This window comes from Cucumis sativus, chromosome 5 (genome assembly GCF_000004075.3).
Source record: "Cucumis sativus cultivar 9930 chromosome 5, Cucumber_9930_V3, whole genome shotgun sequence".
Lineage (NCBI taxonomy): Eukaryota > Viridiplantae > Streptophyta > Magnoliopsida > Cucurbitales > Cucurbitaceae > Cucumis > Cucumis sativus.
In genome coordinates, this window is record NC_026659.2 from 22,195,355 (window position 1) to 22,214,763 (window position 19,409).

Here is a 19,409-nt window from a genome sequence, read left to right on the forward strand (position 1 = left end):
TTCAAAATTGAGAATGATGGAGGGATCGGAGTATTATTGTTGTGAAGTCACATCTTGAGGCAGTTGGTGAATGGTGCACCACATTACTAAGTTGTTGTTTGCAAAAAAGAAAGGTTCAAAGATTGGAATTAGTCATGTCCGATTGAGTGCAACCATGACTTTTGGAATTTGGACACACCACCTTTTTCAGATTGTTGCCTTACACATTAATCATTATACCCTCTCATTTCTTAGCCAATATTTTGAGATAAAAAAGACAAATATATTTTGTTTTTTACGCTTCCAATGGGGAACCAGTTGTATATTGTCACACATTGAAAAAGTTTAATTAAGTTAATTATAGGATGGATGAGATTGAATAGTATAAAAATTCAATTAGTGGATTTATCTCCTTTGTAAGTCATGATTTTTTTTTAGATTGATGGTTTTCCACACGTAGAGAACTGGGATAGAATTTAATTTTTCAAACGTATTTTAATTCAAGGTCTATACAAACTCATTTTAGTAATGTCGTCTAACAATACTTACTTTCTTTCTTCTTGTAAATAATGTCACGTATGTGTATTGCTAGTTGTAATCACTTTGATGATGAATGTGTCGTAATTCATTCAATCATTTTTTTCCAACTAAAATCATGCTGCAAGTGTGAGTAAGAAATTTCAAATCATTGGAAAACGGTTAAAAAGCTAAAGTCAAAAACATTTAAAAGTAGAAAAGTTAAAATTCAAAACACAAAACGAACATCTAATATTACTCTCAATATAAATGTATAGGATGGATGGAATCACATGGGATGATGAGAAAAAGTATATATTATATTATTATTGGGGCATTATTATTATTTATTAGCACATAGCTTCTCATTTATAAAGATGAACCTAAAATGAAAAAAGTAAAGAAAAAAAGAATAATATGTCCGTACAGAATTTACCTCTTTGAAGACATTATAAACCACTCTCTCAAATTCCCACATCGTCATTCCGTCTTCATTGGGATCAATGCCAATAATTTTCCATCTTCCTAAAGTAACTTCTTTGTAAATCCTACAAAAAAAAATCTCTAACATATAATGATTTGACCCTTTAATCTTATCGTAAAGTAATTTCGAGTGAAATTAAAAACGTAATTACAAGTTACGTGTAGAGTAAATGACGATATTATTACCATTTTGAAAATATAAAGGATAATATGTAATGTTTGAATAGGTTAATTATGACATATTTCAAGTTAGGTTACAATTTTAATATTTGAACTTTAAATATTTTGTACAAGTGACTAGTGTGTTTTTAATTCAGCGTATCTAATAGATCTTTAAATTTATAATTTTGTGTTATTAATAGGTCATTGACATTGTTCGAATATTTTTAAATAACAAATATAATATAGAAAATTAATATGCTAAAGTTATATTAGACATGATTCATCATCTTTAATAAATGTTGCTAAAATGAGTTGAAATCAATATTGTAATTTGTATGACCTTCCATCCTAGTGGTAGAAGATTCGATCATCATCTCCTTTTAGAAGAAATGTCTTATAAATCAAAACAACACATATCAAAAAGGTCCTAATCAGTCTCAATATACAGAGAAAGCCATTGTGGCACTGGCAAATCAAGATCCGAGCTAGAAGGAGCAAATTTAGGCAACAACAATGTTACAAGTTTTAGGAACAAAATGTAAGCCCTAACATCTCATATTTATTTAATAAAGTATAGGCTTCTACATAGACCACTCGAAAAGGAAATAATGAGAAATCAAATAATAATAAATTTGGAGTTGTTGCATTATATCATACGCGTCATACTCTAACATACTCATAAATGTTACACTAAAATAACAATAATAAACCTTGAATATATTAGAAATCTCTTAAACACGGAAGTAAAAAATTTATTAAACGTTTTTGAAGTTTAACGATTCTAAGTTGTATGTAGTTTTAAATTTTGTTGGGTACAATGTTAAAGTGAAAAAGAATTGCAAAATTTGGGCCACCAACCACTATAGATTATAGTAATAATTTAAGACACTAATCTATATGCAAAAATTGATAAGGATAATTATAAATAATTTATGAAAGTAAAAAAAAAAAAAAAGCAATGATATGGAGAAGCCTTTTTATATGAGAGAGAGAGAGAGAGAGAGAGAGAGAGAGAGAGAGATTGATGAAAACTTTTGGAAATGAGAGAGAGAGAAGTGGATAATCACACATAAGCTCCAAACAACAAAAAGAAAGACCAGTCAACCACATTTTTCTTTTGTAATATATTTTTTTTTTCATTTTTCATTTTAAAGTATATATTTTTTAAAATTATTGTAGTTGAAGTGTAAAAAGAAGGGGTGTGTGTTTGGAAAGAATCTTGCTTTTGTAGCAATGTTTGGTTCTTTATTCCAACCTCCTCTTTATTTACTTTCTTTTTCTTTTTCTCAAATGTTTGATTTGAGAGAGAGATTAGGCTTTTTCTATGAGTTTCTTTTCTTTTTTTTAGGTAAATTTAATTTCATTGGGGTATCTAATTCCTTCTTGTAAGTAAAGCCTTTACATGTAAAAAGTGAAAGGCATAAAATTATTTTCTTAGGATTTTGTTCTCTCTCTCTCTCTATATATATATATATTTCTAATCATTTTTTTAAAAAGAAAATGTGCCACATCAACTTAGTAGTTTAATTAGATTCTTAATTAGTCTTCAACTCTTTAAAATCAATAGCAAAAATTTAGTTGAAAATTCTTTTTTTCCAACAAAAAAAAAAAAGAAATTGAGTCGTTAGAAACTCGGTTTCTTTGGAGAAAACTATCATACATAGCAAAACTATTGAAAATATTTACAAAATTTTAGATGATGTTAATTATAGATACTAATAGTTTTGAAATAAGGATTTTTCAAAAATAGAAAAAATTGACAACCAATGTTTAGACTTGATTTTTCTATGAAGTTTAAATGTTTTGTCAAATGTTCTATTTGTTTTTATATAACTTTTCATCATACAAGTAATAAAATTGACATCTAATTTTGATGACTTTTTTATGCAAGAGACTAAATTATTACAAATTGAAGGGTAGAAAAACTAAATTGTAAAATATTAAAGTTCACGAAGTAAATTGTTACAGAATTAAAAAAGTAAAAAGGACTAAATTGTTACATACTAAGATTCATGAACGAGATGGTTACAAAATTGAAACTACAGATATTAAATCATTACAAGTTAAAAGTTCAGTAACCTAATTGTTACTCCAAACACGAAAATACTTAATTTTTTACCCAAAAAGGAATTATGTTAGCTAAATAATGGGCTTTCTATCTATTCGGCCCATAATTTAAGCCCATATTGATTTCAGCTTGGCTGCTAGAAGATGTTTTAACACTGGATGTCGGAGAAGACTTAATAACAAAGAAATCTTGTTTTAAACAAATAGACAAATTTACCAAAGTAAAAAGAGAATAATAACACGGTAATCTTGTTCCATATAAAGGGCAAATACATCTATAATTAAACTCCATTTAATTATACACTCTATATATTTGTACTTTAAAAATAAATAATTTAATACTCTCCAAAATAAATTAATTGTTTGATAACGACTAAAAATAGTTTTTAAAGTGCATTTAAAACACAAAAAGAGTTTAAATAATAAAGATTTGATGGTCTAAAGAAACCCTTAATTTTGTACATTTTAATTATTCAGTTTCTTGTTGAAATTCGATTGTGAATGGCATTAATTCATGTGGGTTTAGTCTCTTCCACACACAAACTCTTATCAAAGGAAATAGACTTTGGTTAGGTGTGAACTGTGCCATTTTTATTGTTGAGAGGTCTTTTTCCAACAAACATTATCGCAACTCAATAACCATTTAATACATAAATCTTGAACAGAATCTTCATTATGTTTTTCATCATAAAAAAGGGACTTTATTGGTCTAACAATGGTCCCGATAGTTTAACAAAGGCTTGATGTTGCGAGAATTGAGAATGTCTTCACAATCTTGATTGAACAAGTACAATTTAAGTTTGGAACAAGAAAGTGCATGTTTGAGAGTAGTTCACAAATGATTAAAATCCTTATCACGTTTAAAATTACTTTAAAACACACATTAATTGATTTTAAATAAATAAAAGTATGTTTGGAGTGATTTTGAAAATGATAAAATTGATTTTAACGATTTCAAAATCACTTCCAAACATATCATAAATAGCTTTATCATTTATTTAGGCGTGACACTAAACTATAGTATGAGATTATTCAATAGACATTTGATATGTAATAAAACTATGTATCACATTATAATTTCAAGCTCCTAATGTTCATAGATCAGTAGGGTCATCCTAAACTCCTAGTGATATTAGTTCTCTAGACGTTAGCTTCATAATGCACAACCAAGTGAATTAAAACAATCCTCTATCACTCATTTATTTTATGTATAGAAAAAAAATTGACAATATACAACGTGGTAATAGTAAATACACACCTCTATATCGAGAAATTATTCCGTGCAACTGCTAACACCGGGCCTGAGTTTGTAATTTTTTTGTATGCTTGTAGTGTGTTCCTCGACCGAGATATCGATGCCTTTACAAATATTAATGAGGCTTCACTCCGAGCAAAGACTGTCAAAATATAGAAAATGAAGAGGCTTTGCTTATTATTAGAAGGATTGGAAGCAAGCAAAGGAAAAAGAGATAAGCGTATGGGTTGTCAAAATGGTTCTTCAAGCATTTTAGTTCCATGGAAATTTGTGAAAAATGAAGACATAAAACTGACCATATTAAGAAGGCGGAGGGCAGCTGGACGGGTGAACTTCCTAGCGAAAAGAAAACATCTGGATGGTTTTCCCTTACTAGTACACCATTCTCGTCGATATTCAGTTTCGTAATATATATTATCAATACCCTGCAGAAGACAGATGTTCTCCATCATGAACCACTCAAAACATCAACTGAAAAGATGACCTTATTATTGGCTATCAATTGGCTTTGGGATAATTATACTAAATTGTTGGCAGACAAAATCATTTGTACTAAGGGGAAATAAATAATCGCATCCTTATTAATGTATTATTGAGGAAGGTAAGGAAATGGAGTGAATAGGAGTCGATAAATGCAAGTTGAAGGTTCTTAGATACTTAAAACCTTGAGCTAGTAGTTCAATTATTGACAGAAAATGAGGAAAATGATTGTTAGATGCAATAATTGAAAGTTCCACTTTACTTGGGGAGATGCAAAATGAATGAAGCCACAACATTAACACGTTTTATGAACTAATTTTAAGTACCTTTATAGATTGTATTAGATCAAGCGTAGCATCTGAAAATTTGTATGTTACAGGATGCCAGTTACGGCGTTCATGGTCTTTGGAGTATGAGAGATCCCATGCTGAATATGTCAGTGATCTTCGGGTGAGCTCTTCTTCAAGTCCTTCTTGCTGGATCGTAAAAAATAAATTATTAGTAAATATACAAATATATTCGCCTCCTTGCTGAATCATGAAAAGTAAATGACTTTGACTGGTACGTAAATCACGAAAAATTTTGACTGCATAGGCAATTGTTGTTCAGGAAAGTTCCCAATGGATAGTTTTTTTTCTTTGTTTTCTAGAAAGTCATACTTCTGGGTCAACAATTAAAAACTTCAAATCATAACATTAATTAAAGTTGAGAAACACACGTAAGAAAAACCAAGGAAATTCAAACACTTTATAAGATAACTCCACATTATCAGATAATTACCACGTAAATAAACTTTAATACAAAGCTGAAATTTCACAGCTTATTAGCAAACAAATGGACGTGGTCCAAGTTTCCATATCAGCTCAATTATTAATATTGCATGAATAAGATGCATAAAAACTAATATTGGATTGTCATAAATCAGGACTGACTAAAGCCCAGCTTTTGGGAAGAGACTGCATGCAAGAGTAAACCAAAGGGTAGCAGCATGCTTAGAGGTTAGAATGTTCAATGTTATATTACTGTTTAGATGATCAGGCCAAGTTTTTTGAAATAGAAATAGCGTAATATATTGAAATGGTTGAAAATCTTACAGCCAATAAAGTCTGAACATAATGTTCATCAGGTATGCAATTGTGTTCCTTGGATGGATCATTAGGCTGCAGAACAATAGTTTTAAAACATAAGTTCATCATCTCTGAAAATTAATTCTGAATAAACAAGCATTGCAATTTAAATTAATAATAGTTCCTTTGTATTAAACATAATTTTTTATAATACATGCTATGATTATATTGTTAATATGAGGCTCAATTGCATTTTGTGAAATGATAAGAAGAAACAGCTTATGATTGAGAATTCTCACAAATGGACGATCCCGCCAAAACTCTGGTAGTGACTTCCTCTGCATAACCATAAAACATAAAGCGTCAGTTGAATGGTTAATACTCATCCTAAACTGGAAATCAAAAGGATATTGGAATGTTTACAAGTAGAAGAAAAATAAGTGACCCAAGAAGAAAACATGGGATCCATATAAATGGACGACACAAATTCAATAAGATGACTTGCCTTGCAATGCTGTTGAAACATAGGAAAGACTGTAATGTCCTTCACAACAACCTTCGCATGCTTTCTTGTCAATACAACCCACTGCAAGAGAGTAATGAATGCCATGAGTAGTCTACAAAAAATTACATAGAAAAAGAATATGCGATTTAATTGGGTTACCAGATATAGTGAGTACCTGAGATCCTTTCCTCCAGTTTTGAACAGGGATTACTGGATCCATTTTCGGATTATACCGCCCTTCTTTTGTGTCAGCAAAACTGGTTCAATCACTAAATTGTTAAAGATACTTACCACCAGAAGTTATACAACTTCGATAACATGCATGATATCTTTAAATCCCATAAGCTGGAACATATTAAGATGTGAATGGTTGTAAATACAGAAAACTAGTAGATTAGCTTCTTTATAATCTGCCTGTATCTACGATAAATCACAACATAATTATAGTTCAAGAAATTTCAATGTTCAGTTGAAAATAATACTTTGAAACTCTCAAGATGCCTTCCAGCGTTTAAATCACTTGGAGAAGTATGGCTATTGGATTTAGTACCAGTTTAATTCTAGTTGTATAGAGATGTATTTACAAGAATGTTGTTTGTATTTCAGTTATTGCTAGATGAGGGGAAGAAAAGCTCAATCAAGAAAAATCGCTTTTGAAGAAATAGAGCTACAATGTATGTATAAATTAGTATGTTTACCTGTCCACAAAACTAGTTGAAGTTGACATGACATAGTCATATGTGTAGCTGAAGTTGTATAATGGTACGCAGCTGAGAAAAGATCAATTAACTGAAACATTGTAAGGCTTGACTAATCTCATCCTTCAAACAATTTAAGGAAACAAATATCTTATACAAACATGACTAAATGTTCTTAACAACTTTTATGAATTGAAGCACAAATTAAGGACCACATAGTTGGTTACAAAGGCTATTCACATTAAGGCTCACCTATCAGAAAGAAAAACAAATCGTTGATTTGAAGAATCAGTAAGTGCATGTCTAAGCAAGATACGTTCTGCTTCAATCATGCTTGCCTCACCCCAGTCTACCTGGTATACAATAGACAACATTGCAAGACAAATATACAACACGTAAATGAACTTTGCAGTGATGTAACACAAATGACTAAATGAGATCTCCCTATCCTCCTTGATGTAACAAATTTACAAAGACTCGAAAGAGAAGACCAAGGAAGCTCACTAACCCTATAAACATTTTTATTTGTGCATACATAAATATAAAGCGCTGTAAAACCATACTCAAGGAAAGAAAAACGCGCTGAGATAGAGGCCTACAGTTGTGTAGATTTCTTGATGTACAGTTTCTAAACAAATGATCAACTGTTGCTTTTTATGATGAAATTCATTTGATGATCTTGTAGCAATCTTTGGTAAGAGCCAAAAGGCATTAACAAATAACAAGTACACTGAGGAATCGTACATATATATGTTGGCCGCTAAATTAAAACTCGTACTTCAATTACTTTACCATACTATCACAATTTGCGGACAGTTTAAATTTCGTATTCCATTATAAGAATTGTTACCTGTATGCTATCATTAACTTGACGATTCAAAAAATAGGTCGATCTTGTAGTCGCCTTGTTAAATAAAAATCCTGGCCTCGAGTGAACAAAGATCGAAAACTTATTCTCCCCTTCCTGCAAAAAAAAAAAAAAAATGTACACTGAATTCGATAGGAAATAAAGAAATTAGGAAAACCTTCCTAACTGCTCGAAAACTTTGAAATAACGATAGAACACTAAATCCGATCAAATGCCAAGTAATCATTGACAAAAATGGCGAATAAGCATCCATAGCTAGAAGTATTGACAACTGAGCACAACATTGAAAACATTACCTGAAAAAACACATCCCACACTATGTCCAATGGAAGCCGGTTCCGAGCTATGAACAGAAATGCGACTTTCGGTCCATGAGCCGATTGAGGATGCAAATGCAAGGACGCCAGCATCATAACCCGACCATACCGAGACTGCATCATAACTAAGCTCCCGAAGCAAAATACAAACAATAGAACAAAAGCAAGCTTCCTCCTCCATTTGAAGAGAGCCTTCCGCTGTGCAACCTTCTGCTTCATTAGGCTTCCTCTCCTGTTCACACAAATTTCTCCACCATTTCAATCAGAAGAAGAAAAACAGAACATCCACAACCTCATCGTGATGCGTATCATCGTTTCGCCCATATAAACCCAGCACGATCCGTCGGCTGGGAGAAGTATTTTTTTTGGATCGTTCAAGCAACGAAAACTCAAATTAAGTTGAAAATTGTAAGGAAATTGAAACGGGAAATTTCGTTGAAAAGAGAACAACAGAGATCGAGAAGCTTGTGAAGAACGACGAAGCTCGTGAAGGATGAATTTTCACCGCCGGCGAGTGGAGAGAGAGAGAGAGGGAGTTGGAGTGAGTAAAGTTCAGTTTTTGGTACTTGGTTTGTTCAGACAGTTTCACTAAAATTAGTTTGGTATAATGGTGTTTATATTATATATATATAGTGATCATCTTTGCGTGCAAAGTTGGACATTTCATTTCGCTTCTTTATTCTATTTTTCTTCCTTTATTGATGAAACTTCACATGCTTAAACTATAAACATTACATCTTAAATCTAATGAAGGGTTAAAGATAAAAATACAAGTCAAAGTCACGTTAACTAAAAGGTATTGATTTCAACTCCGTCTTAAGTTTGATTCTATTACTTTGTTGTACTAAAATAAATGTACTAAAATAAATGAAAAACACAATTGATTTTAGTTTATTCGTTCCTAATATTATACATTTTACTTTTTTTATTGGAAATAGTTTCAAATTTAGCAATTAGATTTAAAATAATTAAATATATAATAACATTTTAAAATTTTTGCAAAATAGCAAAATTTGTCAAATTTTAGAGTGATACAAGTCTATCACCAATAGACTATGTTGTAAATATTGGTCTATCACTCATAGATCATACGAGTCTATCAACGATAGTTTTGTTATATTTGTAATTTTTTTTAAATATTGTTATATCCTTGATTATTATTCCTCAAATGACCATCCATTACAATTATGGTTTAATTTTGTTTAGTTTGGTTGATGGTCTATCAAATTTATACTTTTCAATTTGATTTCTTTTTACTAAATATTCAATAGTTGTTAATGTCTATTAATTAATTTATGGTATATTTAAAATATATTAATTTAAAAAATATGTTATTTTAAAAAAAATTAAAATGTTTATCATACAGTTGGAACAACATTTAAAAGAATTTTTATAAATAAATAAGATTTTAAATAAAAATACATTTTTTAAAAGTAAATTCAAACAAACCCTTGAAATAATTGAATTAATTTCTTTTCTAATAATTAATTTTAATTTTAATTTCTATTTATTTATAGACTTTAAAATGGTATATTTTTACTCTTCTAGTTTTGAATTTTCATTTTCAATCATTTATTAATGTTTGCTAACTAATTTAAAGTGAGATGAGATGGTTGAAGTTTTAGAATAAAACTTAAAGTGAGTTAATTAATAATTAATAAGATGTATTAATTAATTAGACATTTTAAAATGAATATTTATTAAGATAATTATGTATTAAAGTGCCTATAGATTAAATAGAAAGATTGAAAACTAAAATATAATTAGAATAGAACCTGGTGGCCTCCTGAAGATCCTAAACCAAAACTATAGTTTAAATGTTAAAGGATATTAAATCATATAGCTTAGGCACACCGGCCTCTTCAATGTAATAAATACTTTTCTTATGGGTATGGGTCACAGTTTAATTGTTATCTTCGGCTTTCATCCTCATGAGTACAAAACGATTAGCCTTCTTCTTCTTCTTCTGCTTTTTCTCCTTTTGATGATCACAATGAATGAATTCCAAAACCACGAAGTCGTCCAATTATTCTTCTCAATAAAATCAGGCATGAAATGAAGAATTATGAACTTGCAACCTAACTAGTGAACACCCCATTTGGCCGGCCATATATGCACCCGAGCACAGTACAATGAGCACAGTCAACATTCCCCTTGTTTGTTAAATGGACGACTCGTCCAACTCTTAATTTTCTGATTGGTGGTAGTTGTTGGAAGTCAAGGTTTGTGGTGCCGGGTTGTAGATCATAGTTGGCTGGAAAGATTTTTCCTAACTTCTATTCGCTTATACCACTAATAAACTTCTATCAATGACGATAAACACTGATAAATCGATTTCTATTATTTTTTATCAGTTATAAACTTGTACTAATTTCTATTACTGATAGAGATTGATAAAATTTTATCAACCTCTTTCATAGATAGATTTCTATTAAATTTCTATCATTGATAGATATCTATAGACTTCTACTGATCTCTATTAATAATAGACTTGTATAAATTTCTATAACTGATAAGTTTTTAGTATTAATATATACCGATAAAATTTATTAGTCTTTATTGATTATAGACTTTTATTAATCTCTATAACTAATAAAATCAGTCTTGAAATTATATTATATCTACAGATTTGTTTGGATTGTTTAATATTTGTTAATACTTTAGAAAGATTAATGACTGTATTTAGAATGATTTGATATTATATAATAAACAGAGTAGTTGGATTGAATGAGAAATGAATTGGTAACGAGAGAGAAGAGTAGAAATGAAAAGAAAGGGATGGAAAGCCAAAAAGAAGTGGGAGATGTCATTTGAATGGGAATGAGGTTGGAAACGGGGAAGGAACCAAAAAGTTTGGTCCAAATTTGAGTTATGGAATCCTTGGAAGACACTCTTTTTAAAGTTATAATGATAATATTTTGATAATGTGCAATTTTGATAAAGGGTTAGTAGTATTTTAAAATCCAAGCAAACCCCCAACTACTCATTGTGTGTTGTTTATATTTCTGTGTCAAACACTTACAATAATGATCTTTTTATTTATTGTTTCTTTTTTTCATTTAGGCCAATGATGCAATTGAATTTTTACCAACGACGTCGTTTTTTAAGTATCAGGTTCAAGGGCTGCCTCTTTCTCTGGCAAAGGATCAGGACCCATGTCTTCGTTTTCCATCACTCCTCAAATTTCACCCAAGAGGTTTCAATATCTCCTAAACCCTTGTTTTCTTTTCTATTTTTTCTTGATTTTTTTCCTCTCTAATGGCCGTCCATTTTGCCATTGAAGTTCTTCACCAGTGGAAACTAGAAGACTATTCTCAATCTGCGCGTCTCAGAGATCTTCAATTCCTGTTGGACGCCTTTCTAAATTCAGAAATTTCACCTCGCGGTTCCGCATGAGTATTGATAATGGAAGCTCTAATCGGATTGGTGCCGGAGATGCTGTGATTATCGTCGACCACGGCTCCCGTCGCCGGGAATCTAATCTCATGCTGAGTAAGTTAGGGTTTTAGAATTTGGAATTTTGGGTGAAGTTTTGAAGTTATTCGTTGGATAATTCTCTTGTGGTGATATTTTTTTCTTAAAAAAAAAAAAAAATTCAGATGAGTTCGTTGCTATGTTTAAGGATAAAACTGGTTACCCCATTGTGGAGCCTGCTCACATGGTATGTTCTTTTCAACTGTTTCTTATGCACAAAACTATTACTTTCATTCTTGAAGCAACATTATTTATTTTGGTAGTTGGTTTTTGGAAATCAATGCTGCATTTTAGTTAGGAGTGTAATGAAATGAGTTTGTAATGTAATAGGTCCAAAACCCATGTTTGGATTAAGCATTTCTGGTGGATTTGTAATACCAAACTTATGTCCTTTATGGAGTTTTCAATCACGGTTCCATTTCGCATCTCAATGCTTCTCAATTCTGGTTGCATTCTAGCTCTCCAAACATTTCCTTAAAAGTATTTTGGTCCCTCAATTATGGATTTAGTTCATTTATAAGTATTTTGGTCCCTCAATTATGGATTTAGTTCATTCTGGTTCCTATACTTCAATGTATATTTTGGAACAGAAATAAACATTTTGAAAATATAACTACCAAAATGTACCAAGTATAAGGACCAAACTAACATTTTAAACCTTTTGTTTGGTTCCATAATGGTGGTGCTAACCACTTTTTTTTTTGTTTTGTTCATGGCATATGTGTAAACCAATTAAACTATGTGTTAAGTTATTAACATTTGATCGATCAATAAAGACTAAAAGTAAACCATGATGAACAAAACTATAATAATTATTCAACATCAAGATTGAATCTTTTGATTTTTGAATAAATGTACAGTTTTGTGGATTTTTTTTTTCTACACTCTGAAATACAGCATAGTGAATAGAAAATCAAAATAAATACCGATACCATTCAAAATGAATACTGATTTGGAACTATTCTATCTCATCGTACTGCCAGTAGTTTCTTTGTCTTTTATTTCTCTCTCTTTTTGTTGCATTCAACACATGATAGAGTAACAAGTCACAGCCATGTCCAATGTACTTAGTTTCATTACTTTTTTTCTGAAACAACGTAGGAGCTGGCCGAACCATCCATTAAAGACTCATTCACATTGTGTGTTGAACAAGGGGCCAAACGTATCATCGTCAGCCCGTTCTTTCTTTTCCCCGGTCGACATTGGCAACAGGTATGTAACTCACTGTAGGACACTTGATTTGATGAAATGAACTGGTGGATTGATGAGAGCAATACGTGAAACTTTGCAGGATATTCCTTCCTTAACAGCTGAAGCAGCAAAGGATCACCCAGGAATATCGTATATAATAACTGCACCTCTCGGTCTTCACGAACAACTTGTGGTAAGTATTTCTAAAGCATATTTTTTTCTAGTATCTAATAGAAAAAGGATGAAAATATCCATTGACATGAAATCAAAGGTTTGACATCAATATTAAATATACGTCATTAATAAATGCTTATAAAACAAAAAGAAATGTTGTCATTGTTTAATCTAATATGAATAGAAACGTTAATAACAATATCCACAAGGAAAACAATTTGATTGTTAATCTAAATAAATTTTATAAGTCATTCGATATCAATATTTAATCAAAATATCTGTTGATATATCTGTAAAATTGAAATCATGTTGCGTATGATAAAAGAAAATGACTATTTTTTTAGTATTGAACTATGAGATGGTTCTGTTGGCAGGATGTTGTGAACGATAGAATAAATTACTGCTTAAGCCATGCTGCTGGAGTGTCAGACGAATGTGAAGTTTGTGCTGGCACAGGCAAATGTAGATTTAATTAGTGTATGAAAGTAGAGACTTGGGATGAAATCGCTCGGTTTTTCGACGACTTTCATTTGAATACCATTCAATGGCTTGGCAGTTGAAGGCTTGAGAATCTATTTATCTTGTTTTGTATCAATACTTTGTAAAATTTGAGCTCTTTGGTTGTTTTTGTATATTATATCTTCACATATGACTACGGTCTACAACAATATGCACAATAATATTAGTTCCCAAAAATGATTTTGAGAACAGTTCGAGATTAGTGATAGAAAATCAGAGCTTTTTCATGAACCTACCTATCACTAAAAACTTGCTTTACCCAATTCCACACTCCATGAAACTTCTCCCTTTGTATTTTCATGGTGGCATTAGCTCGAGCCTCAGCTTGAGCTGGAGTTTCTCCCACAGTTTCAGCTCCTGTATGTATGTATAGTGAAATAATTATCGAGTTTTAGTTGATAGGATATCATAAACTGTCAACTTAATTGTATCACTAATTTGAAACAACAATTAGAGATCATCAATTTTAGTTGAAGAAATAATAGTTTGACTATGTAACTTTTCTTTTTTTTAAAAAAAAATTAAGTTTATTTTCTTTTCATTTTCTTACCTTGATTTGCATCTAAAATATTATGGCTAAATTCTTAGCCAAATTTTAAAAACATAAGCAAGCATTGAGATGCTACTTTTTGTAGTTACAAATTTGGATTTAGATCTTTTAACCATTAGTGAAAAGTATATATCAAATAAAAAGATTACAAATTTGGATTTAAATCTTTTAATCATTAGTGAAAAGTATATATCGTGAAAATAATGTTTATAGACTTAATTTTCAAAAACAAAAACAAGAAACAAAATAGTTACCAAACCGAATCTTAATTATCGGTTAAAATGTAAATTTGATTCTTATAATTTATAATTTGAATTTAGTCCTTATGTTTTAATAAAACTCTCCTAACGGGTAGGAGCTATTTATGAGACAGCTATTAAACCATAGGTACTAAATTCAAAATTCTTTCTTAGATTAAATTCGTAATCTACCCTTTAATTAGATCAAATACTTGGATGAAAACACAATGAACCCAATGGAAAACTCACCATATTTTGTGTCCTGTTCTTGCCGTTCCAGCTGCTTGGTGAAGGCCTTGGCCGCCATAAACACATTGGCTGGAATTTCCCAGCCACCTCCAAACACGCCATATCCTTTCTTGGGCAGTGGCTGCATCAAATACTCCAACACTTCCAGTTCCTCCTTTTCTACCCAATATATGCAATTCACAGGACATGATTCTACTGAAACCTATAAGAATGAAACAAAAATGACGCTGTTTGGTGTTCTTTTGAGTTTTATCTCTACTGATTTACTCTCATTTACCTGAATTTTTTTATCATTGTCTCCATACTGAACCTTTACTCGTGCACGGCCGAGAGTCTCATCCATGGTGAATGTATTACTTGCATTGTGTACACATTCCCTGCACCCTGTGAGAAATTATGCAGGTGATCTCTCATGTTCATATCAGGTAGTAGTTTGCAATTATTAAGGATAGCCAGTTTGATCCTCTTTACTATTTCTTATCCATGTGACAAGATGAGTTTAATCTAATAAGACTAAGTTAATAACTTCCTTAAAGCTGAATTTAAATTTTGTAGCTACGCCTACAATATATCTTCTCACACTACTTATGAATCTCAAATAATTACTTACTCAACTAGTAAAAATGTGGAAGCAAATTTCACTTTTGGTCATGTTTGTTTAACTCTAATCCACAATAATCATCCAAACTATAAAAATCATCTCTTGCTACAACAAATATTATTTTGTACTCTTCAATTAGCTATAATATATACTATTTCAAAACCTCTCATTTGATTTTTACTCTTGTAAATTTTATCATTTTTCTATTATTTGCTATCAAAGTATAATAGTTAAAGCACGTATTATTATAACCCAAACTAAAATAATTTACGTTTTAAAAACAAACTATTATAACTTAACTCTAATAACTTAGGCCTATAATAACTAAGTTCTTGTTCCGAACATGTCTTAAAATTTTAAAATATTTATTTTCGTACAAGAACTTTTGTGTTAGTTCTATTTTGGTTCAGAAACATTTATACATCTATTTTAGAACTTAAACTTCCATAAACAACTATTTTGGTCATTCTTATATTATTTGTGTATCTAACTTTCACTTGTTTACTACTTCTCTCTAAAATTGATGTGATTTGAAGCTATAGTCATATTAATATATTGGTACACATCTACAATTACATCACTATTTTGTTAAAACAAATTAAAAACCAAGATGTAATTTTAAAGAAAGTTTAGGAGCTAAATATACATTTTGAAAGTTTAATGTTGTAAACCTAAAAGATATAAATATCCCTGCAATTTTGTTTACTAAAAGTTGATTGGTTTTTCTTAAAAAAATAAAATAAACAGAAAGTCTTAAAAACACATATTTGGTTCCTAAACTTGGGTGAAAACAACAATTTAGTTGGCGAACATTGTGGAGTGAGTGCTTTCAATTTTACCATAATTTATTCATAAACTTTAATATTTAACAATCTAATCTTTGTACTTTTAAATTTGTAAAAATTTAATCCACAATGTTAATCAAAATTAAATGAAATGAGTTTCTCAACTTGATTATTCTATAATCTCACCAAATCTTTGATACTAATTTCTACTGCAAGAACTAAATTGTAACAAAGTTTAAATTAGAAGGACTAAATTATTATATAATAAATTTTATAAACTAAACACTAAATCGGTACAAACAAAAATTTAGGAATTAAATTGTTGCTTCAAAAGTTTAGAACGTTAAACTTAAGATGACTTCTAATCAAGTTCATTTAGATAGCGAATATTGAAGGATGAGCTCAACCATACGACATACCTATGCATGCATTCCCATCGACAAACAAAGCCTGAGGTCTCAGAGGTCCATTCCACGAACTGTAACCTAATCCGGTGCCAAAATTCCCAAATCTGACCCTCATCCCACCCGTGTAAGTGTCATATTGCTTCCTTCGATCCTCTCTCATCAGAACCCCATAAGCCTCATTCAGTCTCAGTGTATACTCGTGGCCCTAACAAAGTTTTAAAAAATCATCAAACAGCAATCAATGTGTTTTGCGATCAATTCCGGAAGAACATTAATAAGCAAACCTCTTGGCCTGCAATATCAGGATGAAATTTCTTCTGCAACTTTCGGTATGCTTCTTTGATTTCTTGAGTATTTGAATCTGCAGAAACTCCAAGAAGCTCGTAATAGTTCATTTCGTTTACTCTTTCACTTGCGCTGCATCTAATTGACGTCAATCTCTGCCTCCTTCCGACCAAGATTCTGATCATAAGTATTATATTTAGCAGTAAAATTGGAGGAATGAAGGCTCAAAATTATATATAAGCTCGTCAAATTTAAAAGAAGTTCGTAATAGTTCGTTTCGTTAATCGCCGTCCATCTCTGCCCTTCCGATCGAAAGTCGTCCATCAGAAGTATTATTTAGCAGAAAAACTGGAGGAATTAAGATTATCAAAATATAGAGCTCTTTACGATGGATCTCCGTGCAGAGAATTACCTTAAGATGTGCTTGTTATGATCCTTAGGATGCGGAAGAGATGGAGAAGAAGCAATTGGCGGCATTGAGTGATGGATAGATGGAACAATAGAGATAGCCATGAGCTGGAAGAGTGAATAATCTGCAAATTGTTTTACGGAGGTTTTGGGGAGGAGAAAGTTGGCGGTGCTAATCGGCAGTTGAGTTGAGGAAGGAAGAGGGTGAAGTGGATTAGATATTTATTGGGATTCGTGATATTTGTGAAGGACCCATGAGTTGCTTTTGCTGTGGAAACTGATTTCTACTGACTTTTGTAGTATATATTTATTCTTACTTCCAACTTAGAAGTATCTCTATTTTTGTTTTACTCTCCGATCATACAAAGAAATAAAACCATTACAAGTTTTAGTATTTTTTTTTCAATTTTAAAAAATTATGTGCACATACTTCTCTAATCTAAAAAAACGGGCTAAAATATACACAATCATAAAACAAGCTTAATTTTTTAAAAACAAAAATCAAAATGATTATGAAATAGAGCTTTCAAATTATCAAAATAAACCTATTTAGAAGTCTAAATCTTTCACCCTAAATGCCGCTAAAAATAACTAATCTTTCTATTTGACCATGGAATAAGCCATTGGATTTTTAATTTTATGTTTAATAGATTTGTGGTATATTTATCTCTTTAAAACTCACGTAACATTTATTTTTTGTTTGAAAGGATGAGTTGAACTATGTTTTAGGTTAGTCAAGGTTCAACTAAGATAAAAAAATAACTATATGTTCTATGGTTATAAATTTGAGAGACTCTAAGAGTTGGGAAGGTTTTAGGGGTATGAAGAGTTGGGAATATATCTATAATATGATATATGCTATATATCTTCCGATTTTCGAACATAACCCCTTCTTTCTGCCAGATCACTCAATAGAAATACCCCCCACCACAAGAACTATGTACTATTCATTCTTGAAGATTGAATACAATAAGACAATAAATGACCACAATTTTCCAAATGTATTTTCAAGACTGTTTCTTGTCAACATTATTTAAAATTAACTCTATTTCAACACTAAACTCCACCATTGTGAGTTGTAAATTATATATATATAATATAATATAAAGTGTACCTAGCTTTAAAAAGAATTGTAAAATTATCCCTCAAGTTTCATATTCACAAGACGTTTCAAAAGAATGGTGAAAAAAGAGGTCTAAGACTAAAAATGATGGGGTGATTCAAAGTTTTAATTTCTAGACCATTGACATGCCATCTTCTGTCTCATTTTTCTTCCAAAAGTTTAAAGAATTGATTCATACTTTTTTTTAAAAAAAATATGTTGATGAAAGTTTAGTGACAACATTGTAAATTTTAAAATATAAATGTATTTTTTAAACAAAAGGAAAACTAGTGTACTTTTTTAATTAAACAAATGATATTAAATTCCAATTTCACCCCGAAATTAGGGGTAAAATGGTAAAAGGAAAAATTCTCAAAATTATATATATATAAAAGACTAATAAATAAAAGGAAAAAAAATACATTTTTAGCCCTAAGTTTGCATTTGGTCTTGCACATTTTTTATTACACATTTCTAGGAATAAACTTATTTGATCATCTTTGTAATCTATCAGTTTTAAAAAATAAATTTAGAAAATTCTTCAAAACTTTATACATATATTTTTTAAAATACTTGTATGATATTTAAAATGAGAAAAAATAATTTTTAAAAATTATATATTTTTTAAATAATTTTTTCTAATTTTAAATATACTAAAAAATTAAAAATCTTTTAAACTTAATTTTAAAAATTCAAAGATAAGTTTTAAAAACTCAAGAGTTCTGCCGGAACTAACCGTCATTTTTTTTTCTCTTTCTCTTTTCATTTTTTAAAAAATAGAAGTGTTTGGTAACTTTACAGTTTTTCTTTCTAAAAAATCAGAAACATTTTCAATTTTTTTAAAGAATTTTTTGGAAAAAAGGGTTAATTTTCCTTGAATAAAATGTGTTAAAAGAAAAAAGATACATTTCCAAATGAGCACAGCGTGCGCTTATGGTTCCCGCCATTTCAAGGGGATAGCCGTAGGGGTACTATGGATATTTCAACTTCATCTTCAGTTTTCATTTTAAACACACCTCCACTGCGCT

At 30.4% G+C, this 19,409-nt stretch overlaps 3 protein-coding genes across 4 annotated transcripts; 1 reads left to right on the top strand and 2 right to left on the bottom strand.

The window, feature by feature from the left end:
• Positions 1 to 794: 794 nt before the first annotated feature.
• Positions 795 to 9,000, bottom strand: LOC101222566 (glycosyltransferase BC10). 2 transcript variants are annotated; one of them, XR_004216859.1, is made up of 12 exons: positions 8,377 to 9,000; positions 8,063 to 8,176; positions 7,465 to 7,565; positions 7,213 to 7,284; positions 6,690 to 6,771; positions 6,515 to 6,595; positions 6,309 to 6,347; positions 6,037 to 6,102; positions 5,269 to 5,418; positions 4,759 to 4,887; positions 4,466 to 4,604; positions 795 to 1,043 (listed from the first exon to the last, which is right to left on the bottom strand). XR_004216859.1 is itself a non-coding variant. In XM_004142743.3 (11 exons), exons 1-11 carry the CDS (start codon positions 8,614 to 8,616, stop codon positions 4,578 to 4,580), a joined length of 1,101 nt encoding a protein of 366 aa, XP_004142791.1. In that variant the 5' UTR covers positions 8,617 to 9,000; the 3' UTR covers positions 4,257 to 4,577. The 2 variants fall into 2 exon arrangements, 1 of the variants encoding a protein (XP_004142791.1); XM_004142743.3 differs by lacking the exon at positions 795 to 1,043 and having other exon boundaries at positions 4,257 to 4,604.
• Positions 9,001 to 11,423: 2,423 nt separating this feature from the next.
• Positions 11,424 to 13,986, top strand: LOC101223042 (sirohydrochlorin ferrochelatase, chloroplastic). The gene is made up of 6 exons (XM_031886355.1): positions 11,424 to 11,593; positions 11,681 to 11,889; positions 11,997 to 12,058; positions 12,973 to 13,083; positions 13,163 to 13,255; positions 13,611 to 13,986. The coding sequence occupies exons 1-6, from the start codon at positions 11,553 to 11,555 to the stop codon at positions 13,710 to 13,712; spliced, it is 618 nt and encodes a 205-aa protein (XP_031742215.1). The 5' UTR covers positions 11,424 to 11,552; the 3' UTR covers positions 13,713 to 13,986.
• LOC101222804 (chaperone protein dnaJ C76, chloroplastic) lies at positions 13,542 to 17,542 on the bottom strand. Its single transcript, XM_004142744.3, has 7 exons — positions 17,284 to 17,542; positions 16,871 to 17,048; positions 16,599 to 16,791; positions 15,071 to 15,177; positions 14,794 to 14,995; positions 13,992 to 14,112; positions 13,542 to 13,683 (listed from the first exon to the last, which is right to left on the bottom strand). The coding sequence occupies exons 1-7, from the start codon at positions 17,382 to 17,384 to the stop codon at positions 13,662 to 13,664; spliced, it is 924 nt and encodes a 307-aa protein (XP_004142792.2). The 5' UTR covers positions 17,385 to 17,542; the 3' UTR covers positions 13,542 to 13,661.
• Positions 17,543 to 19,409: the final 1,867 nt, after the last annotated feature.

What these genes read in the sequence shown, in the direction of transcription:
- LOC101222566 (XM_004142743.3), bottom strand. Translation starts at nt 8,616, where the DNA reads ATGAAGCAGAAGGTTGCACAGCGGAAGGCTCTCTTCAAATGGAGGAGG. An exon ending in TGTTTCAACAGCATTGCAAG is followed by an intron (nt 6,348 to 6,514) that starts GCAAGTCATCTT and finishes ATGGTTATGCAG; the next exon opens with AGGAAGTCACTACCAGAGTT. An exon ending in ATCTAATACAATCTATAAAG is followed by an intron (nt 4,888 to 5,268) that starts GTACTTAAAATT and finishes TGTCTTCTGCAG; the next exon opens with GGTATTGATAATATATATTA.
- LOC101223042 (XM_031886355.1), top strand. Translation starts at nt 11,553, where the DNA reads ATGTCTTCGTTTTCCATCACTCCTCAAATTTCACCCAAGAG. An exon ending in GGAATCTAATCTCATGCTGA is followed by an intron (nt 11,890 to 11,996) that starts GTAAGTTAGGGT and finishes AAAAAAATTCAG; the next exon opens with ATGAGTTCGTTGCTATGTTT. An exon ending in TTGTGGAGCCTGCTCACATG is followed by an intron (nt 12,059 to 12,972) that starts GTATGTTCTTTT and finishes GAAACAACGTAG; the next exon opens with GAGCTGGCCGAACCATCCAT.
- LOC101222804 (XM_004142744.3), bottom strand. Translation starts at nt 17,384, where the DNA reads ATGGCTATCTCTATTGTTCCATCTATCCATCACTCAATGCCGCCAATT. An exon ending in CTGATATTGCAGGCCAAGAG is followed by an intron (nt 16,792 to 16,870) that starts GTTTGCTTATTA and finishes AAACTTTGTTAG; the next exon opens with GGCCACGAGTATACACTGAG. An exon ending in AGAACAGGACACAAAATATG is followed by an intron (nt 14,113 to 14,793) that starts GTGAGTTTTCCA and finishes ACATACATACAG; the next exon opens with GAGCTGAAACTGTGGGAGAA.